The sequence below is a fragment of the Phocoena phocoena genome, chromosome 2 (assembly GCF_963924675.1).
Source record: "Phocoena phocoena chromosome 2, mPhoPho1.1, whole genome shotgun sequence".
Lineage (NCBI taxonomy): Eukaryota > Metazoa > Chordata > Mammalia > Artiodactyla > Phocoenidae > Phocoena > Phocoena phocoena.
The window spans coordinates 73,572,295-73,590,577 of record NC_089220.1 but is presented as its reverse complement, the minus strand read 5'-3'; the positions used below and the strand labels follow the sequence as shown (position 1 = coordinate 73,590,577).

General features: G+C 61.1%; 1 protein-coding gene across 1 annotated transcript; it reads left to right on the top strand.

Moving 5' to 3' along the window:
• The first annotated feature begins 695 nt into the window (after window positions 1-695).
• Window positions 696-17,766, top strand: CARMIL3 (capping protein regulator and myosin 1 linker 3). Its single transcript, XM_065871374.1, has 40 exons — window positions 696-866; window positions 2,325-2,419; window positions 2,731-2,781; window positions 2,886-2,945; window positions 3,031-3,146; window positions 3,351-3,448; window positions 3,678-3,748; window positions 3,852-3,925; window positions 4,160-4,235; window positions 4,315-4,403; window positions 4,850-4,944; window positions 5,172-5,258; window positions 5,464-5,573; window positions 5,713-5,790; window positions 6,351-6,427; window positions 6,507-6,611; window positions 6,706-6,775; window positions 7,212-7,293; window positions 7,422-7,518; window positions 7,668-7,722; window positions 7,803-7,975; window positions 8,218-8,286; window positions 8,497-8,590; window positions 8,679-8,777; window positions 9,208-9,336; window positions 9,534-9,647; window positions 10,088-10,260; window positions 11,053-11,140; window positions 11,282-11,419; window positions 11,699-11,762; window positions 11,880-12,088; window positions 12,487-12,587; window positions 13,200-13,515; window positions 13,848-13,976; window positions 14,952-15,018; window positions 15,114-15,203; window positions 16,644-16,762; window positions 16,844-17,024; window positions 17,196-17,306; window positions 17,430-17,766. Exons 1-40 carry the CDS (start codon window positions 827-829, stop codon window positions 17,453-17,455), a joined length of 4,116 nt encoding a protein of 1,371 aa, XP_065727446.1. The 5' UTR covers window positions 696-826; the 3' UTR covers window positions 17,456-17,766.
• Window positions 17,767-18,283: the final 517 nt, after the last annotated feature.

Sequence of the window (18,283 nt, the reverse complement as noted above, 5' to 3'; positions counted from 1 at the left end):
GGGAGCCGAGCAGAGAGCATAAATCTGAGTGGACTGGATTCCCCTAAGATCCCCCCAGATACTAAGTCTGGATCCTCCTAACCCTCCTCCCTGTCTCCAGGACCTGAGCGTAATGCTGGGTGTGGAGGTGTTTGCAGAGCTGCCAGCTGGGAGGAAGTGGCACGGGAATTCCCAGGTGCTGCTCTCAGCCTCACACCCGCGGGGATGGTGCCAAGAACACCGCAGGAATCCCCGAGGCTGGGCAAGCGGAAAACGAAGGACGAAGTCCCCCACATTCAGCCATGTCCTCTGCCGGCATCGCCCTCGGCCTAGAGTTTCTTCCTTCGAGGGTTAGCGAGGACGCGCTGGACGGGTCCCGAGCAAGCAGTGAAAAGGGAGGAGCCTTGCAAAGATGACCCGGCGAGGGGTACCCAGGCCTACGAACAAAAGACGTGGGTTCTGCTCACGGTGCCCGAGGAGTGCGTGACACGGAAAGTGGGGACGCTGCCCCCCTTCCGGGAGATGGCCCGGGCGGCAGGCGACACGCACAGGGCGTAGCACGCTAGAGCCGGCGGGAGGGGTGGGCGCGAGCGCTCTCAGGGTCTCACGCGGCTCGGAGGCGCGGCGCGCATGCTCAGTCTGGCACCTCTCCGGGCGGGGCGGGAGACCCGGCGCTCCGAGGCGGGGGGAGTAGCGCTCGCGCAGCCGCCCCTCACAGGAGCGGGCTCAGCGGCTGCTGCAGCGCTCAGCGCCGGGGCCCTGCCGGAGCCGGGTCTAGCATGTGCCGCGTCTCCCCGGCGGTGGCGACGGCGGCTCCTCTGCAGCAACAGCGGCAGCAACGGCCGCCATGGCCAAGTCCAGCGCGGAGCTCACCCGCGAGCTGCAAGGTACGAGGCTGCGGTGGTCTCCGGGACGCCCCGTCCGGGAGCCTCCCAGACCCAGTGCGTTCCTCCCCGCGGTACACCCCGGTGCCTTCCGCCCCTCATGCATCCGGTTCCAAGGCAGCTCCCTGCCCCTGCATCCCAGCTCGGGGCATCGCTGTCCCAGAGCATCCTCCGCTGCCCCCCTCGCCTCACCCCGTCAGGACCTACGTGTCCCAGAGCCGCCCGTCCTGATCTTCAGTGACAGGTGCAGTCCCTTCACGCTCCCTGGGGCCGACTCTCAGCGATTCTGGCCCATCCCTCGGCGAAGCATCCAGTGTCCCCTCCGGAGAATCCCCGTTTCCCCGCCGGGCGGGGCCAGGCCAGCTCTGCCGGGTGATGGGAGCTGCCCCAGGTCCTGACCTCCTCTGGCCTCAACACCCTCCCTCCTCTGGGCCCGGCCCCGGAACTGGCTCGAGAACCCCCCTAGCGCCCCGGCCAGTGGGGCAAAGAAGGGAGTCAGGGAAAAGGGCCTGGACTGGAACTAAAACCAGGAGCAGGGTCTACTGAAGCTTATCTACCACAGCCCGCATCCCAGCCTGCCCCCTTCTCTCTACCCCACACCCACACCTCACGACCTCAACCTCACGGCCTCTCCTGTTTGCCTGGTTCTCAGACTCAGACCAAACCAAGGCCCGACCCCCGAGCACTGCCAACCCTGACCCCCAGAGGCAGGAGCACAGGCTAGCCCACGCAGAGACCAGGACGCTCAAGGATACTCAGAGGCACGCTGCCCCGTGGCGATTTCCCACAGCTCCACAGGCACACAAACACAATCATGAGATGTGTGTACACACATCTTTACAGAAGCCGCACACGCGCGCACGCACACGCACACACACTGGGATATCTGGATGATTCTGCCAGCAGATGGGTATGGAACTCATTTAAACACTAACTCCTTCCTACCCCGCAGCTCCCACCCACACCAGAGCTGGCTGGCTCTGTGCCCCTTCCACAACTGCAGACACAGCATACTCATTCACACTTATCCATCCCCACCAATGCCACACACGGGCTCCCTAGCATCTTCTTTACATGCGTAGTAAAAGGTAGACACTCACACCCAGACCACCTAGAATGCAGCCAAAGGGATACCCTCCACACCCCTACACACTGACTCACTCTGTATGTGTTGACAGCTGCTGGAGTGCACGGGTTGGAAAAATCCTTCACACTCTCCCACAGTGTCACTCAGCTACTGTGCCCCGACTCAGGAACGTCAGGAGCCAGAGTTTTCTCCACACCCCACTGCCTTTCTAGTAGAAAGAGAAAAGTCACCCAAGGAGGAAAGGTCTCGGTCCCTGTCCTTCTGTCTCTCTCTGATTCTCTCTCCTCTCCTCTGCCCCTGCCCCTGGAGAGCCTCGGGTTTGCGGGGGCGGCCAGGGTCAGGGGAGCTCTGAGCAGCCCACCACCCACCTGCAGACAGCATCCGGAGGTGCCTGAGCCAAGCGGCTGTGCTCCAACAACATCGTGTCAAGCTGGAGACGAAGCCCAAGAAGTTCGAGGACCGAGTGCTGGTGAGGACCCTGGGCCGAGGGAGGGGAGGGGGGGCCAAGAGCACCTGGGCTGGTGAGGGCAAGGAGCCTGGGGGGACAGGGGAGACAGAGGTGGAGGGAGAGCTGAGAAGACATAGCCTGGGGGCGGGGGGAGGCTGGACGGGGTGGATGTCTAGGAGCCTAGGGTGGGGCATGTGAGACAGGGGGGACTTCCAGAGCAGAGGGTCAGCTGGCAGGGGGTGCACACAGGCTGAGGGGGCTAACAGAGGGCAGGGTGACTAGGGCCCAGGAAGCTGCCGTTTGCTGCTGACGTTCTTTTCCCCTTTCTGAAGGCCCTGACCTCCTGGCGCCTCCACCTTTTCCCCCTTAAAGTCCCAGCCAAGGTGAGTTGGGCCGATGAGCCGGAGCGCACCTGGCGTGCTCCCTTCTGAGCCCGGCAGCCAGGCCCTGACCATGAGCTGGGCATCCCCGTGTCCCCTCCCCCCAGGTGGAGAGTTCCTTCAATGTCCTGGAGATCCGCGCCTTCAACACGCTCAGTCAGAACCAGGTGAGCCCCAGGGCTCGGGCCCCACTCCTGGGCCAGCGGGAGGAGGGAGCCCGCACCTGAGGCCCTGCTGCTCCCTCTCCCCCAGGTCCTAGTGGAGACAGAGCGTGGCGTGGTGAACATGCGGCTGCCGTCGGCTGAGAGTGTGGACCAGGTGACACGACATGTGAGCTCTGCCCTCTCCAAGGTCTGCCCTGGCCCTGGGTGAGTGGCAGAGAAGCAGTCTCGCAGGGGTCAGACAAGGAGACCTCCTTCCTCCCTCCCTCCTTCCCCTGGGCCCCCGAGACATCAAGGCGAAGAGCTCTTGTGTCCCTATTCCTGCTTTTGCTGGGGATCCAGAAGCTATAACAGGGTAAGAATTGAGAGCCTCTTTCCACCCATCTTGGGATGGATTTGTTCATTTTCCAGGAGTCTAATCCGGCGTGGAAATGCAGATACCCCAGAAGGGCCCCGAGACACGTCCCCCAACTCCGAGACTTCCACGTCCACCGCTCACAGCGTCTGCGGTGAGCAGGGGCAGACTTGAGGAAAGTGGGGCCTACACCACCCTGCCCCTTGCTCAGAGTCCTCTGTGTACGGGCCTTTGCCTGCCCTGAGACTCCACGGCTCCCAGACCTCAGAGGTTCATGAACCCAGGACACTGGTGCATAAAGTGACCTTGACCTTTCCTTGAACTCCAAGCCTGTTCCCCACCCCATTACCGCTCAAGGAGCCAGCCCGTCTCCTGCCCCACAGGTGGCTTCTCCGAGACCTACGCCGCCCTGTGCGACTACAATGGGCTGCACTGCCGTGAGGAGGTGCAATGGGTGCGTTGGGCCAGGACCAGCGGGCGGGCAGGTGGGACCCAGAGGGAGGGGGCAGAGGAGGAGGAGGAGGGAAGCAGGTGTGAGCCAGTTCCACCTCTCCAAGGATGTGGACACCATCTATCATGCCGAGGATAACCGGGAGTTCAATCTTTTGGATTTCAGCCACTTGGAGAGCCGGTAAGCAGATGGGGTAGAGACTCAAGCCCCCATTCCAGCCCCAGCCCAGCCCTGGCCCTTCTAGGCTCTCCCTTCTGGTCCCACCCACAGCCTAGGCTCTGTCTCCCAGCCCCCACCCCCCCTGCCTTCCACCCATCTAGGCTTTCCCCAGCCCAGCCACCCCAGCCCTAGTCTCTTCCTCCCGGCCCTAGCTACCTGCTCACCACCTTCCTGTCGCCCTCAATCTCCCCACAGAGACTTGGCCTTAATGGTGGCAGCCCTGGCCTACAACCAATGGTTCACCAAACTCTACTGCAAGGACCTGCGGCTGGTAGGGTCTAGGAGGGGCAGTGGGGAGGGGAGAGTACTGCCCTCTCTGGCTCCTGGTCACATGACCCCTCTGTCCTCAGGGCTCTGAAGTGCTAGAACAGGTGCTACACACCCTGAGCAAGTCGGGGAGCCTCGAAGAGCTGGTGCTGGACAACGCCGGGCTTAAGACGTGAGGCCAGCCTCCTCCTTGGGCAGTGGTACCCCCTTGATGTAGTCTTAGGGCCCCAGAACCTCAGAGCATGATATGGGCCTCTGAACCATCTCATCCAGCTCCTCACCGTACAGAAGAGGCCCAAAGAGGGCACAGAGCAAGCCAGCCTAAGCCTCCTGACCCCCAGCTCCACAGCCTTCCCCCGTACCTCCATGCCCCGTCCCCTTCTGCCGTCAGCCACCGAGCAGAGTGCGCTGCTCCAGTCCCGAGGAGCCTAAGCTGGGCTTCGTCTCAGCACAACTTCCCAGGTATTCCGGAGTGACGGCAAGCTCCCTGGCAGGCCCCGAGCTGCTCCCCACCTGCGGGGGCCTCCAACCATTGCAGCCCCAGCCAGGCAGGCAGGTGGAGGAGGAGGGGAAGCCCAGGGCCTGGGACAAACACATCCTTCCTCCCCTTCCCTGAAGGGACTTTGTCCAGAAGCTGGCCGGGGTATTTGGGGAGAACGGGAGCTGTGTGCTGCATGCCCTCACTCTGTCCCACAACCCCATCGAGGACAAGGGTGAGCCCCAGCCCTGAATCCTACCCCCCATGACAACGCAGACCCCTATCCCAGCCCAGAGCCCAACCCAGTCTGAACAGGGGCTCTCTGACCTGATGCCAGCCCCTGCCCCAATATGCCATCCTTGACCCCAGGCCCATACCCCACTCAAGCGCCCAGTCTGACTCTGCACCACCTGCCCCCACTGCCCATCTCTCAGTGGACCCCTTTGTCTCTCCACTCCCCAGGTTTCCTCAGCCTGAGCCAGCAGCTCCTCTGCTTCCCCACTGGCCTCACCAAGCTGTGCCTGGCCAAGACTGCCATTTCCCCTCGAGGTACTTGCCCCGGGACCCCTGACCTCTGACCTTCCCCCAGCACTGCCTGGGTGTCGAGTCCCAGAGGTGTACCCATACACTCACACGGCATCCCAGGGATCAAAGAAGGGAAAGGAGCCGCATTTGGAGAGTGGGGAAGAGTTGTATGCAAGGGGAAGAGTTCATGGGGGGGTGGCCAATCCAGCCCAGTGCCCGCTGTGCTCAGGGCTCCAGGCGCTGGGCCAGACCTTCGGGGCCAACCCGGCCTTCGCCAGCTCCCTTCAATACCTGGACCTGAGCAAGAACCCTGGGCTGCTCGCCACAGATGAGGCCAACGTGAGTCCACGAATATAGCCTCAAGCCCCTGCAGAGGCCCACTCGGGCTTCAGGGCCTGGGGTCTCTGCCCTTTAGCCCTGGGGAGGGGAGGGGTTCTGTCACCCCTTCACCTGCAACCCCTCTGTCCTTCCTTCCCAGGCCCTCTACAGTTTCCTGGCCCAGCCCAATGCCCTGGTGCACCTGGACCTGGCGGGAACTGACTGCGCCATCGACTTGGTGAGGGGCTGGTGACGGGGCAGCCAGCCTGTGGTGATCTGGGGAGGCTGGGGTGGGTCACCCCCTCCTTGAGTATAGAGATGGGCGGAGCTGGCAGGATGGCTTCAGGTTCAGCTGAATTACAAATCAACGCCAAAGCTCACACCTGTGCAGCACTTTATCCGTGCGCCGCCAAGGCTGTGTTGGCTGTGCCTAAAAGCCAGCCCGGATCCAGTCCTCAGCCGTGAGCCCCAGCGCAGCGCTGAGTCCACCGGAGGAAAGGACTCCTTCCCTAACTTGAACCAGGCACCTTACGAGCTTGTGGGCGCCCTGGCTTTACACATCCACTGCCTATGAGCCTCTCACCCCCTGGGGGCCAGGCAGGTGGGAGTAGACCCACTTTCCACAGAGGGGAAACTGAGGCTTGAAGAGGCTAAGTAGGCAGGTGCAGCGGGGCCCTCACAGACTGACCGCAGAGGACGAAGCGCCAGGACCTTGGTTGGGGAGGAGGAGGGAGTCCTCGTCGCCCCTCCCGGCAGCCCTCCCAGCCCCGTGAGATGCACCCTGTCTCCACCCCACAGCTTCTGGGCGCCCTGCTCCACGGCTGCTGCTCCCACCTCACCTACCTCAACCTGGCGCGCAACAGCTGCTCCCACAGGTGGGGGCACAGGGGTGCAGGGAGGGGCGGGGCAAGTCGTGGGCACCCCCTCCCTTGCTGACGCCAGGCATCTCCGCAGGAAGGGCCGGGAGGCCCCACCTGCCTTCAAGCAGTTCTTCAGCAGCACCTACACCCTGAGCCACATCAACCTGTCGGCCACGAGGCTGCCCCTGGAGGCCCTCAGGTCGGGTGGGTGCAGGGTTGGGGGGCGTCCGAGGGGGAACCCTGGGAGAAGGGGGCGAGGGGTAAAGGCGGGCCTGCTGACCTTCCTCCCACAGGGCGCTGCTCCAGGGCCTCTCCCTCAACAGTCACCTCAGCGATCTGCACCTGGACCTCAGCAGCTGTGAGGTGAGCCCTCAGTCCGCCACCCGTCACCCCACCGTTCATTTCCCTAAGTCAAGCTCTGGCTCCGTCCTGCCTCCGCGCTACCCCTCAGCGACCCGCCCCCGCCCTGACCTCACCCCCACTTTCCCCTCTCCGTCTGTGGTCTGCGGCCCTCTTTCTAGAGGTCATTTTCAGTCTCCAGGATCTCCTCGCTGACCGCTTTGGGGTGGGAGATACCAGGCTTTCCCACCAGATGGCAGGAGCGAGCTGTCTCCAGAGCAGCGGCCTGGACATTTTTCTGGCTGAAGGGAGGGGAGAGAGCCCCGGGGAAGGGTATAGAGCAGGGGCCTCCAGATTTCACACCCGAGAAGACCTGGTATGACCTTGAATCCTGGCATGACTCCTCTTATCTCTAAGCATTAAGGGTGCCCTGTCTTCCACCCACACCCTGTCCCTGCAGCTCCGCTCAGCTGGAGCCCAGGCTTTGCAGGAGCAGCTGTGGGCTGTCACCTGTGTGGGCAGCCTGGATCTGTCAGACAATGGTGAGTGGGGGCACTTCCCTTCCTGGGGGCCAGGTGCGGACAGGGGCCTAGAGCACGGGGGAGACGCCCTAAGGAGACTCCAGTGAGCTTCAGGCCTCAAGGCCAGGCCTCTCCCATCTACTGGCCAGGGTTTGACTCGGACCTCCTGACACTGGTGCCCGCACTCGGCAAGAACAAGTCCCTCAAGCACCTGTTCCTGGGCAAGAACTTCAACGTCAAGGCCAAGTGAGGGCCCCTGCCTATACCCACAGACCCTCACTCCATCATCCACCTATCCTTGTGGCTCACTGTGTTACCCTTGGCCGCCTCTCCACTGCTCCACTAACATGACCCCAGCCCCCTCCCCTCCTACTCTGAGCCCCGACTCCCCGCAGGACCCTGGAGGAGATCCTCCACAAGCTGGTGCAGCTAATCCAGGAAGAGGACTGTGTGAGTGCCTGGGCCTGGGAGGGGACCTGCAGTGACAGGGGCTGCAGGGACTGGGCCAAACCCCCCACTTGCCCACACAGTCCTTGCAGTCACTGTCAGTGGCAGACTCCCGGCTGAAGCTTCGCACCAGCATCCTCATCAACGCGCTGGGCAGCAACACCTGCCTGGCGAAGGTGGACCTGAGCGGCAACGGCATGGAGGACATCGGGGCCAAGATGCTGTCCAAGGCCCTGCAGATAAACTCCTCCCTCAGGTGGGGCCCACACCTGGACCCTCTCACCTGGAGCCCCAGCCCTCCCCCACGCACATACATGCCCTCCCTGCTGCCTCGCTGCTCTGTACCCCAGCTTCCAGGAGACCCTTAGTCCCAGGACCATCTCTGAGTCAGCCTCATTACCCAGGAAAAGAGGGAAGGCTCCCGAGGGGGATGTGTCCCCTCCCCCTAAGAGAGACCCCGAGGGAGGGGTAATACGCTAATGCTCACCCTTTCCCCAGAACTATCCTATGGGATCGGAACAATACATCTGCCCTAGGCTTTCTGGACATTGCAAGGGCCCTGGAGAGGTGAGTAGACCAGGGCCCTGCCCTGATCCTAGCCCCCAGCTTCCCTGTACCTGGACCAGGCCTGAACTACACCAGCCCCACCCCAGTGCACCTGACCTACTTGCATAGAAATGTTAGGAAGGACCACAGAAGAGGGAAATGGTCAGCAAGAGGTGGGGTCTGGGGAGCAGGAGGTTCTATCCCACCCAGCTGAGCCACTCTGTCCCACAGCAACCATACGCTGCGCTTCATGTCCTTCCCCGTGAGCGACATCTCTCAAGCCTACCGCAGCGCCCCTGAGCGTACCGAGGACGTCTGGCAGAAGGTGGCGGCCTGAGCAGGGTGGAACCCGAGGGGCAGGGGCCAGCCCACATCCCCTGGCCCTCACCCCACCCACCCATCATCATCTCCAGATCCAGTGGTACTTGGTGAGGAACAACCATTCTCAGACGTGCCCGCAGGAACAGGCTTTCAGGCTGCAGCAGGGCCTGGTGACCAGCAGCGCCGAGCAAGTAAACGTTTCCCTCCGAGACACAGGGGGCACACGTGGGGCCCGCAGGGCACAGGGCTGATGTGATGGAGCGCAGGTCGGGGCGGGAGGGGTCATGAGAGAGGCGTCGTGTGGAGCCCATAAGTGGATTGAGCATGTGGGAGAGCAAAAAGACAGGACGTGCAGAATGTGGGCCCCAAACATGAGAGGACATGTGTGCAAACAGCGGGGGTCCCGGACAAGGGGTCCCAGGACTGTGGGAGCTCCACTGAGTGTTCGAGAGGGCATCCCAAGAAGAGGGAACAGGCCATCGGGAGACATCACCCTTACCCCTGTCAGTGCCAGCACCAGTAACACTGCCCAAGGGGGCCAAGAAATGGGGCGCCTGGGGGCCCACCCAGGAAGGTGAAGATGCAGGAGTCCCCCTAACACTCCTGCCACCTGTGATACAGATGCTGCAGCGGCTGTGCGGACGGGTGCAAGAGGAGGTTCGGGCGCTGAGGCTGTGCCCCCTGGAGCCCGTGCAGGATGAGCTGCTCTATGCTCGGGACCTCATCAGGGATGCCAAGAACTCCCGGGCGGTGAGCCCTCCGCAGCCCCACCCTCCCCTGACAGTCTAGAGAGCCCAAGAAGGCCAGCGTGCCAGCCCAGGAGTGTCCAGGCCCAGGAGCGCCCGTGGACAGCACTGCCTATCCCCCCAAGTTTTCATGGCCTCCTAGGCCAGGGACCCAGCGAGGCCAGATTCTGACCTTCTGATCAGAGCCCCTTTCTTCCCCAGCTGTTTCCCAGCCTCTATGAGCTGGGCCACGTGCTGGCCAACGACGGACCCGTGAGGCAGAGGCTGGAGTCAGTAGCCAGTGAGGTGTCCAAGGCTGTGGACAAGGAGCTGCAGGCAAGTCCTGGGGAGGGAGCCCGGTGCTGACCAAGGCCCTAAGCCGAGGGCCGAGGCCAGCACGGGAAGATTACCATGGGCAAGAAGGAGTTGCAGAGCTGAGAGCACCTACACTCCCACTGTGCCAAGGCATTGCTAGAGAACCGGCCTCAGATATCTGCTGCTCGTTTCAGCCTTAGCCCCTGAACCCTGAGCTCTCCCTCTGGACCCTGATCCTTGGACTGACTCTCCCCTGTCCATGTGTCCATGTGGTAGGATGAAAAGGACACTGACCAGGATGTGGGCAAGCCTGAGTGTCCGAGGCTCTGCCCTGTGACCTTGGCCGGCCCCTCAGTCTCCCCACGGGGGGCTGGAATAGACAGGCTGGAGTCTCTTCCACTGTGGTGCCAGCCCTGACCCTGCCCTCCTTGGGGCTCTGGCCTCCTTTCCCCACGTACTAGGTGATCCTGGAGTCCATGGTCAGCCTAACGCAAGAGTTATGCCCCGTGGCCATGCGGGTGGCTGAAGGGCACAAGATGCTGAGCAACGTGGCTGAGCGCGTCACCGTGCCCCGGAACTTCATCCGAGGGGCGCTGCTGGAGCAGGCGGGGCAGGACATTCAGAACAAGCTGGAGTGAGAGGCGGGGGGTGGGACTGGAGGGGGGGCTGGACTTGGCCTGGAGCGCTTAGGGACTTGGGGGGGGCCCCAGCCATCAGCCATGAATAATGAATGACACAATCTACATTACAAGGGATGAATCTTTAACCAACTGCCACCTTGCTATTTAGGGTCTGACTCATCTTTGCCCTAGCAGTCTAAATGCTGAGCTGGGGTCTAGGAGTCCGGACAGTGCACACACGTGTACACGTACACACAGCCGCGCACATACCCCCAGGAACTGACCTCTAGAAACAGAGCACAGCCTCCTCGGAGGTGTGGACAAAGAATAGGGGTGCATGGACTGCGCTGCCCATCCCCCCAAGTTTTCATGGCCCCTAGAGCTCTCTCTCATTCCAGTCTGGGTGCCACCTCTCACTAAAATGAAGGAAAATTATTACACAAACCCGTGAAATGGCCAAGCTCAAGAAGTGCTGGTTCCTGCTCTTACAGCAGAGACGGGCAGAATTCACTCAACACCTCAGTTTACCTTGCTCTGTTCCACTGGAGCTCCAGGGGCCGGACCCAGAGCCCCTCTGCCCCTCCTTCCCCTCAGTTCGCCTTCGTCCACCCTCCGCCTCCACACACGCCTAGGCTGGAAGGGCTGTGGGTGGAGCTGGGTGGTGGATCCCAGGTGCCTCATACAGCAGCTGTGTTCTCCGTGGGCAGCCAGGGCGGCTGGCCCGCTCCCTCAGGCGTCTGGGGAAGGCTGGGGCAGAGGCTCAGGGGCAGGGAAGGAGGAGCTGAGCCACCCCCCTGTGCCCACAGTGAAGTGAAGCTCTCGGTTGTCACCTACTTGACCAACTCCATAGTGGACGAGATCCTGCAGGAGCTGTACCACTCCCACAAGAGCCTGGTAAGACTTCTGAGCCTCAGCCAGGCCCAGACATGTCCTCCACCCCGCATCACCCGCATCTCCCCCCACCAGCCCTCCCTGTCAAGGTCCTGGGCGGTGGGCGGCCTCCTTGGGATCCTGTTCACACCTGTCCTTCCCTAGGCCCGACACCTGGCCCAGCTAAAGACACTGTCAGATCCGCCAGGGGGACCGTGCCAAGGACAGGATCTGTCCTCCCGGGGCCGAGGCCGGAACCATGACCGTGACGAGACCACAGATGATGAACTTGGGACCAACATCGTGAGCACCCCCACTCCCCTCCTTAACCTTGGTCCTGCCCCTGCCCCTGCAAAACACTGTCCCCTTCTACTTCCCTGGACTCCACTCTCTGCCCCTCACCGGGTCTCATCCCCTTGCCCCGATCCCGCCCAGCCTCTTCCCTTGTCCCATTGCCTCAGCCGCCTAAGGACAGGGAAGCGGGATGGACTCTAAAGAGAAGGCTTTATGAGGAATGGGAGGCTCCAGGCGAGGCTCCTGGGGTTTGCCACCTGGCCCCACCGTATGCCTCCGTCTCTGCAGGACACCATGGCCATCAAAAAGCAGAAACGCTGCCGCAAGATCCGGCCGGTGTCTGCCTTCATTAGTGAGTCTTCCAGCCTCCACACTGATGGCCCTGATTCCCTTTCTTTTATCTCTGCCTCTCCAGCCTGCTTTCTCCCTGTCTCTCCTGCTAGTCCCTCTAACTCTGCTGTCCCCACAGGTGGGAGCCCTCAGGACGTGGAAAGCCAGCTGGGGAGCCTGGGGATCCCCCCTGGCTGGTTCTCAGGACTCGGGAGCAGCCAGTCCACAGCTAGTGGCTCTTGGGAAGGTCTATCTGAGCTGCCCACTCATGGCTACAAACTAAGGCATCAAACACAAGGGAGGCCCCGGCCCCCCAGGACCACCCCTCCGGGACCTGGTCGGCCCAGCGTGAGTCCCTAAAGCCTCACAGGAGGACCAACTTCACTTAGCAGTGCCAGAGCCAGAGATTCTAGCTCTAGGACACCAATGCCAGAGGTACTAGCCTTGGGGGATTGGGCAGGGGCCCAGGCAGGCCATGGAACAGAAGAAGAGGAGTTATCCGGATTGGATGGAGCTAGACCTTGTCACAGATAGGAAATCTCTGTCTGCTAGACAGTGGCAGTTCTCCTTTTGGTGAGAGAGAGTCAAGAGTCACCAAGTTTAAGAAATGCCCAGGTATCCTGAGGTCTAAGTTTCCATGGGGCCAAGAAGAGGCAAGTCCAAGTCCAAAGGGGAAGGCCTTGAGTGGATGGGAGGAGGGCTTCCTCACCCAGATGGTATATCCTACAGGACTTTCCTCCCAGCAGGCGCCAGTACCTGGGACCCGTCAGGAGAACGGGACAGCCACCCGCCTGGATGAGGGGCTGGAGGACTTCTTCAGCCGAAGGGTTATGGATGAAAGCTCCAGGTGTGGTGCCCCAGCACACCTCCAATTTCAGCAGGCCTCGAGGCCCTGGAGGGCTCCCGTGTCCATCCATCTCCCAGAGAGCCCTCTCCAAAGCCAGTCTCTCTGGGAGATGCCCCCACATTCTCTTTCCTCCACACCAAGCCCTTAGTTCCCATGTTCTCTGAATCCCCTCATGACAGCAGAAAAGAATGGGGCCAGAGTGAACCACCACAGCGGGGTTGGGGTTGGGATAGCAGGCCCTGGAATGGGGTGACGGTTAGTGGTACCAGGCCTGGAGGGTGTGTTCTGTCACTGTCCTGCACAGACTCCCCGGCATCTCTCCAGAAGGAACTGGGTCACTTGGAGAGGCTGAGAGGAGATGGGGGGATGGGTGCCTGGGAGGGAAGAGGCTGCTGGAGGGTTGTGACAGGGAAGGTGAGGACAACATCCCCTGAGAATAGGTGGAAAGGGTTATGGAACGGCAGGAAAGACTAGATGAGACAGGATAGCTGGAGGTTCCGGAGAGCCAGGACTGGCCTAACGCCAGCACCACCCTGGGCCCTGAACGACCTTGGCATCTGACCTAGGTATCTCCCCACGACTTTGTCACTAACTCACCCCGACCCTGCCCAGCTACCCCCGGACTCTGAGGACCCTGCGGCCAGGCCTCTCGGAGCCGCCACTCCCTCCACTCCAGAAGAAGAGGCGCCGAGGCTTGTTTCACTTTCGCCGGCCCCGGAGCTTCAAGGGGGACAGGGGGCCAGGGTCCCCCACCATCGGGCTCCTCCTCCCTCCGCCCCCGCCCCCGCCCCCGACTCAGGAGAGCCCCCCCAGCCCAGATCCCCCCAGCCTCGGCAATAATTCCTCCCCCTGCTGGAGCCCAGAAGAGGAGAGCAGACTCCTCCCTGCATTTGGCGGGGAACGGGGGCCTTCCTTCCACGGGAAGATGGTAAGTGAGGCAAGGGTGCCGAGTCCTGGTTTGCTGCCCCACACATAGCCCATCCACGCACCCCACGCTAGGCAATTAACAGGAGATTGTGAGGACTCGGGAACTTGGTCATTCCAGTTCCTCGCTCCTGGGCTCCTTGGGCTAAGCCTGGTGACACAGCGCATGCTGGGAGTCCACCATGCAAATAAGGGCAGTGGAAAGACTCAGAGGGTCTGGGTAGGGCTTCCCCAGGCAGAGGGCTCTGAGGGGTTGGGGGCCTCCCCTGCTCCCTTGCTGCCTGTGGAGCCCCTTCTCCATCGGGAACTGATTCTAAACCCGAAACCTTGTTCCAGGGCACCGACGGGGCAGAGCCTGGGGAGGGGGGCCAGGCCCCTGGGACAGCACAGCAGCCAAGGGTCCACAGTGTCGCCCTTCCTGGGTTGGGAAGAGCCAAGGGTTGGAGCTTCGATGGGAAACGAGAGGTGAGCGGAACCTGGGGAGGCGAACTGAGGGTCCCGTGGGTCCCTGCATACCACCCTCCCCTCCCCACGGCCCTGCAGTTGGTAGGTCAGTGGAGAGAGAGATACTCTGGAGTAGAAGGTGTCAGCTGCAGTTCTGCCCCTACATTTGCCGCACAACCCTGGACAACTCACTCTGGAGCCTCTGCTTCCTTATAAAGTGTGTGGCCCTAAAAATACTTACCTCTAGAGCTGTTTCCCAAATTTTGATTTGATTACCACTTTTATGACTGCTTTTCACCTTCTCCACATACCATGGCATTATTTACATAATATTTTTATTTAAATCAACTCACCTTTTTTTAAAGATAAATTTATTTCTTTCTTTATTTACTTATTTATAGCTGCGTTGGGTCTTCGTTGCTGCGCGCGGGCTTTCTCTAGCTGCGGCGAGCGGGGGCTACTCTTCGTTGCGGTGTGCGGGCTTCTCATTGCGGTGGCTTCTCTTTTTGCGGAGCACGGGCCCTAGGCGCATGGGCTTCAGTAGTTGTGGCTCTTGGGCTCTAGAGCGCAGGCTCAGTAGTTGTGGCGCACAGGTTTAGTTGCTCTGCAGCATGTGGGATCTTCCCGGACCAGGACTCAAACCTGTGTCCCCTGCATTGGCAGGGGGCTTCTTAACCACTGAGCCAGCAGGAAATCCCTCAACTCACCTTTTTAAACTCAGTCTGGACCTAAGCATTATCATCTTTAGAATCACAGGCTTGTTGAACTCGTCATGTTTTTTCTACTACACATAAAATAAACACATATTAAAATAACCGTATGTTCATTCGTGTAAACCATTTCTTACACCCCTAGGGGTGGTATGAGTGCCACTCTTTGGGGAAAACAGTCCGAATGTGTAGGGACTAATGAGATGCTAGAGCAGAAGCCCCTTGCTAACTGCAGTCCCCACGCAGAAGGGACTTTTTTAATGACCTGACTCAGCTGTCCTTTCAGGGCCCAGGCCCAGACCTGGAGGGCAGCGTCCAGCCTTGGCAGAAACGGCGCTCCTCGGACGATGCAGGTGAGAATGATCGCCCTCACGTCCTTCCTTTGCCCCGTCTCTCAGGGCCCCCGCTAACATGCCTTTTCCCCTTTCCCCTTTCCCATCCACTCCAGGGCCTGGAGCCTGGAAGCCCCCACCACCACCCCAAAGCACCAAGCCGAGCTTCAGTGCCATGCGCCGAGCAGAGGCCACGTGGCACATAGGTATGGAAAGCCTCTTCTCTGGCAGCAGCTCTGAAGGCCCGGGTTATGTCCAAAGAGACAGAAGCCAACTAAGGGGGAGCAGTAAAATGTCATCACTGTGCAAATCCTTCAGTATAGCTACAAGACTACATCCAAAAGAAACAACCCGATCCAAAGAAAGGTCCCACAGAACAGAAGTGGCTTTGCCAGGCTTAGCCTACAAGGAACAACACTTCGTGGGTGGCTTGGGGAATTCTCTAGAGCGGGGGCCATCAGCAGAACGGCACCCTCTGTAAAGAAGGACTCTCTCTGCACCCCAGCTGGGGAAAGGGTGGGCAGTACCAGCCATACCAGGCCCACCTCCAACACTCCAGTCTCCCCCCAAAATAGTTCACCAGGTCATCCTCCACTCACACAGAAAGGTACCCCAGGGCAGGGGCAAGAGCCCCCTGCCTCGGAGGTCAGACACCCTGGGTGTTAAGTGCTGGCTCAGTCACCACCCACAGTGTCGACAGGTTATTCACCTTCCAGAATAAAGGGCAGGGGAATCATAGTATGACACCTCCCTTCTGCTGGGTTCAGAGCACCTTTCACTTAGGGAGCAGCTAAAGGAAAGCCGGTCAGCTCGGCATCAGCCTCAGTTCCCCCAGGTCTGGAATGTGACCCTCCAACAACAGTGACAGGGACAAATCTCCCTGGAGAGGTTGACACTCCCTTCCCTCCTCCACTCCCACCCCAGGGCTAGGGCATAAGGGCGCGGTGCAGAGCCAGGCTGGCCCGAGGCTTGGCAGTGCCTGAGCTCCTGCCCCGCCCTCCAAGGCCTACCCAGCGCTGGGGTCATCTTCGCTGATGATCCCATCCCCCACACAGACTAGTTAAGACACCGGAGGAGGGGCTCCATCCTTCATTTAGGAGACGGTGATTGCCGGGTGCTCCCTGCACACACCCTAACCGCCGGCACCCTCCTGGGCTTCCTCACCCGCACCTCACAGATACACACACAGACAACCCCAAACACGTGGCACATCCTGGGGTCCAGGGTGCCTAAAGCCACGGAGGCAGGGTAGGGGGAATGGTGAGGGTGCCAGGCACCTCTCCTCCAGACTCACCATCTAAATCAGACTGGCGGAGAGTTCTAGGAGTGCCAGGTTGCAGCCTTGGCAGGGCGCCGGGGCACTGCAGCCCTGGATGGGCAGCCATGCCTGTGGACCCGGCAGGCCGCGGGCCCTGGCTCTGTCCCTGCTCTTCAAGAGGGTCAGCCAGAGCCCCCTGCAGAGGTGACAGGCTCAGGACGATCCTGGGGACCGTGAGAGCAGAAGGGGACATCCGAGGCAGAGACATGGGAGCAAGTGGGCTTGGAGGGGAAGGTCCTGGCCTCCAGGGCTCCACAGGAACAAGGGACAGGGAGGGCTGTGCAAGAATGTCTTTTCCTGCAGTTTCTTCTCTCTTCCCATCCCCCAGCTGAGGAGAGCGCCCCCAACCACAGCTGCCAGAGCCCCAGCCCAGCATCCCAAGATGGGGAGGAGGAGAAGGAGGGGTCCCTGTTCCCAGAGAGGACGGTTCCCGCCAGGAACGCCAAGGTGAGAGCCAGCAAGGCGGCGGGGAGGGCACTTTGAGGAGGCAGAAGGACAAACTAACTGAGCATCTTCCTTCTGTGCCAGCTGCAGGACCCTCCTTTAGCTCTGCGGCCCCCCAAGCCGGTGGCTGTGCACAGGGGCCGCCGGCTCCCCCAGGAGCCAGGGGACAGGGAGGAGGCTGAGACTGGGGATGCGGCCCCAGGAATGAACAAACCCCGACTGAGGCTGGGCTCCCAGCAGGACCAAGAGGAGCCTGAGGTCCAAGGTCTGCCACCTGGCTCAAGGGGGTGTGGGGCACCTCTGGGGCCTTGCTGCCCACATCGGGTCCCTTCCTGGGCACAGGATGAGTGACAGACAGCCAGAAGTCATAGCCTGGATGAGTGCCCAGCCTGTGAGCCCCACTCATGGGCCAGGCCTGCCTTGGCTGTCATTTCAGGGCCCCCAGATCCGGGCCGCCGGACTGCCCCCCTGAAGCCCAAGAGGACACGGCGGGCACAGTCCTGTGACAAGCTGGAGCCTGATAGAAGACAGCCCCCTGACCCCACAGGTGCCAGAGGGGTGGGCTAGAGGGTGGTCCCCCTTCCCACCCATCCATGTGACGAGGCCGCCCACACGGCGTGGCTGGCTCTCCCTGCCTGGGAAACAGGACTCCCTGGATTTCCCCCAGCAGGAGCCAGCGAGCCAGGAACAGGGTGACAGCCGCTGCAGCACGCCCCACCCCCAGCCCTCCTCTCGACATGTGCCTCACAAGGACTCAGACCCCCACCCATCCCCGCACCTCCAGGCCCTTCTGCCAGCCCCTGTCCCACGGACGCAGTACATCAGGATGAGGCCTGGGGAACAGGATGTGGGGGACAGGAAGGGAGGGAGCAGCCTGGAGAGAGAGGCTCTGCTTGCTCTGCAGACCTGGGGGGTGGGGGGTGTCTCCTCACCTGGGAGGGCAGATCTGTCCCTCTGTCCCCAGGGGCTCTCTCTCCACTTGTATAGAATAAAAAAACCAAAATCACCGCCTGCCCGAGTCTCTGCTGTTTTCCCCATTCTCTGCTCCCATTTCCCACCAGCTGCTCCCCTTCCCTCAAGCCCCACAGTGGGGAAAAGTGGGGAACATCCCCCCCAGAGATGGGGCTAGAGCTCTAAGGGGAGAGGTAGGAAAGACTGGAGAGCTGCTGGATGGGAGGGGACTCAGAAGTCCCCGAGAAGGGTGGCTGTTATGTGCAGGGTCTTGGCTGAGCTGGCTGGAGAAGGGGGGAACCAACACCAATGTATGTTGGGCTTTGGGGAGGTGCAGTGGGATTGGGGAGATCCCAGTGTCCCAGGAAGAGACTGGGGAGCAGTGTGCTCTGTGTGTGTGTGTGTGTGTGTGTGTGTGTGTGTGTGTGTATGTTTACGCACAGGCAGGCTCACTAATGGTGGAATTAAATGGTATCGTGTCATCCTGGGGGCACCATCAGTAGTCAGAAATCTCAACAGTAGAGTGGCCTGCAGGTGAGCCGAAGTGCCTAGAGCAGGAGAAGATCAGTAATT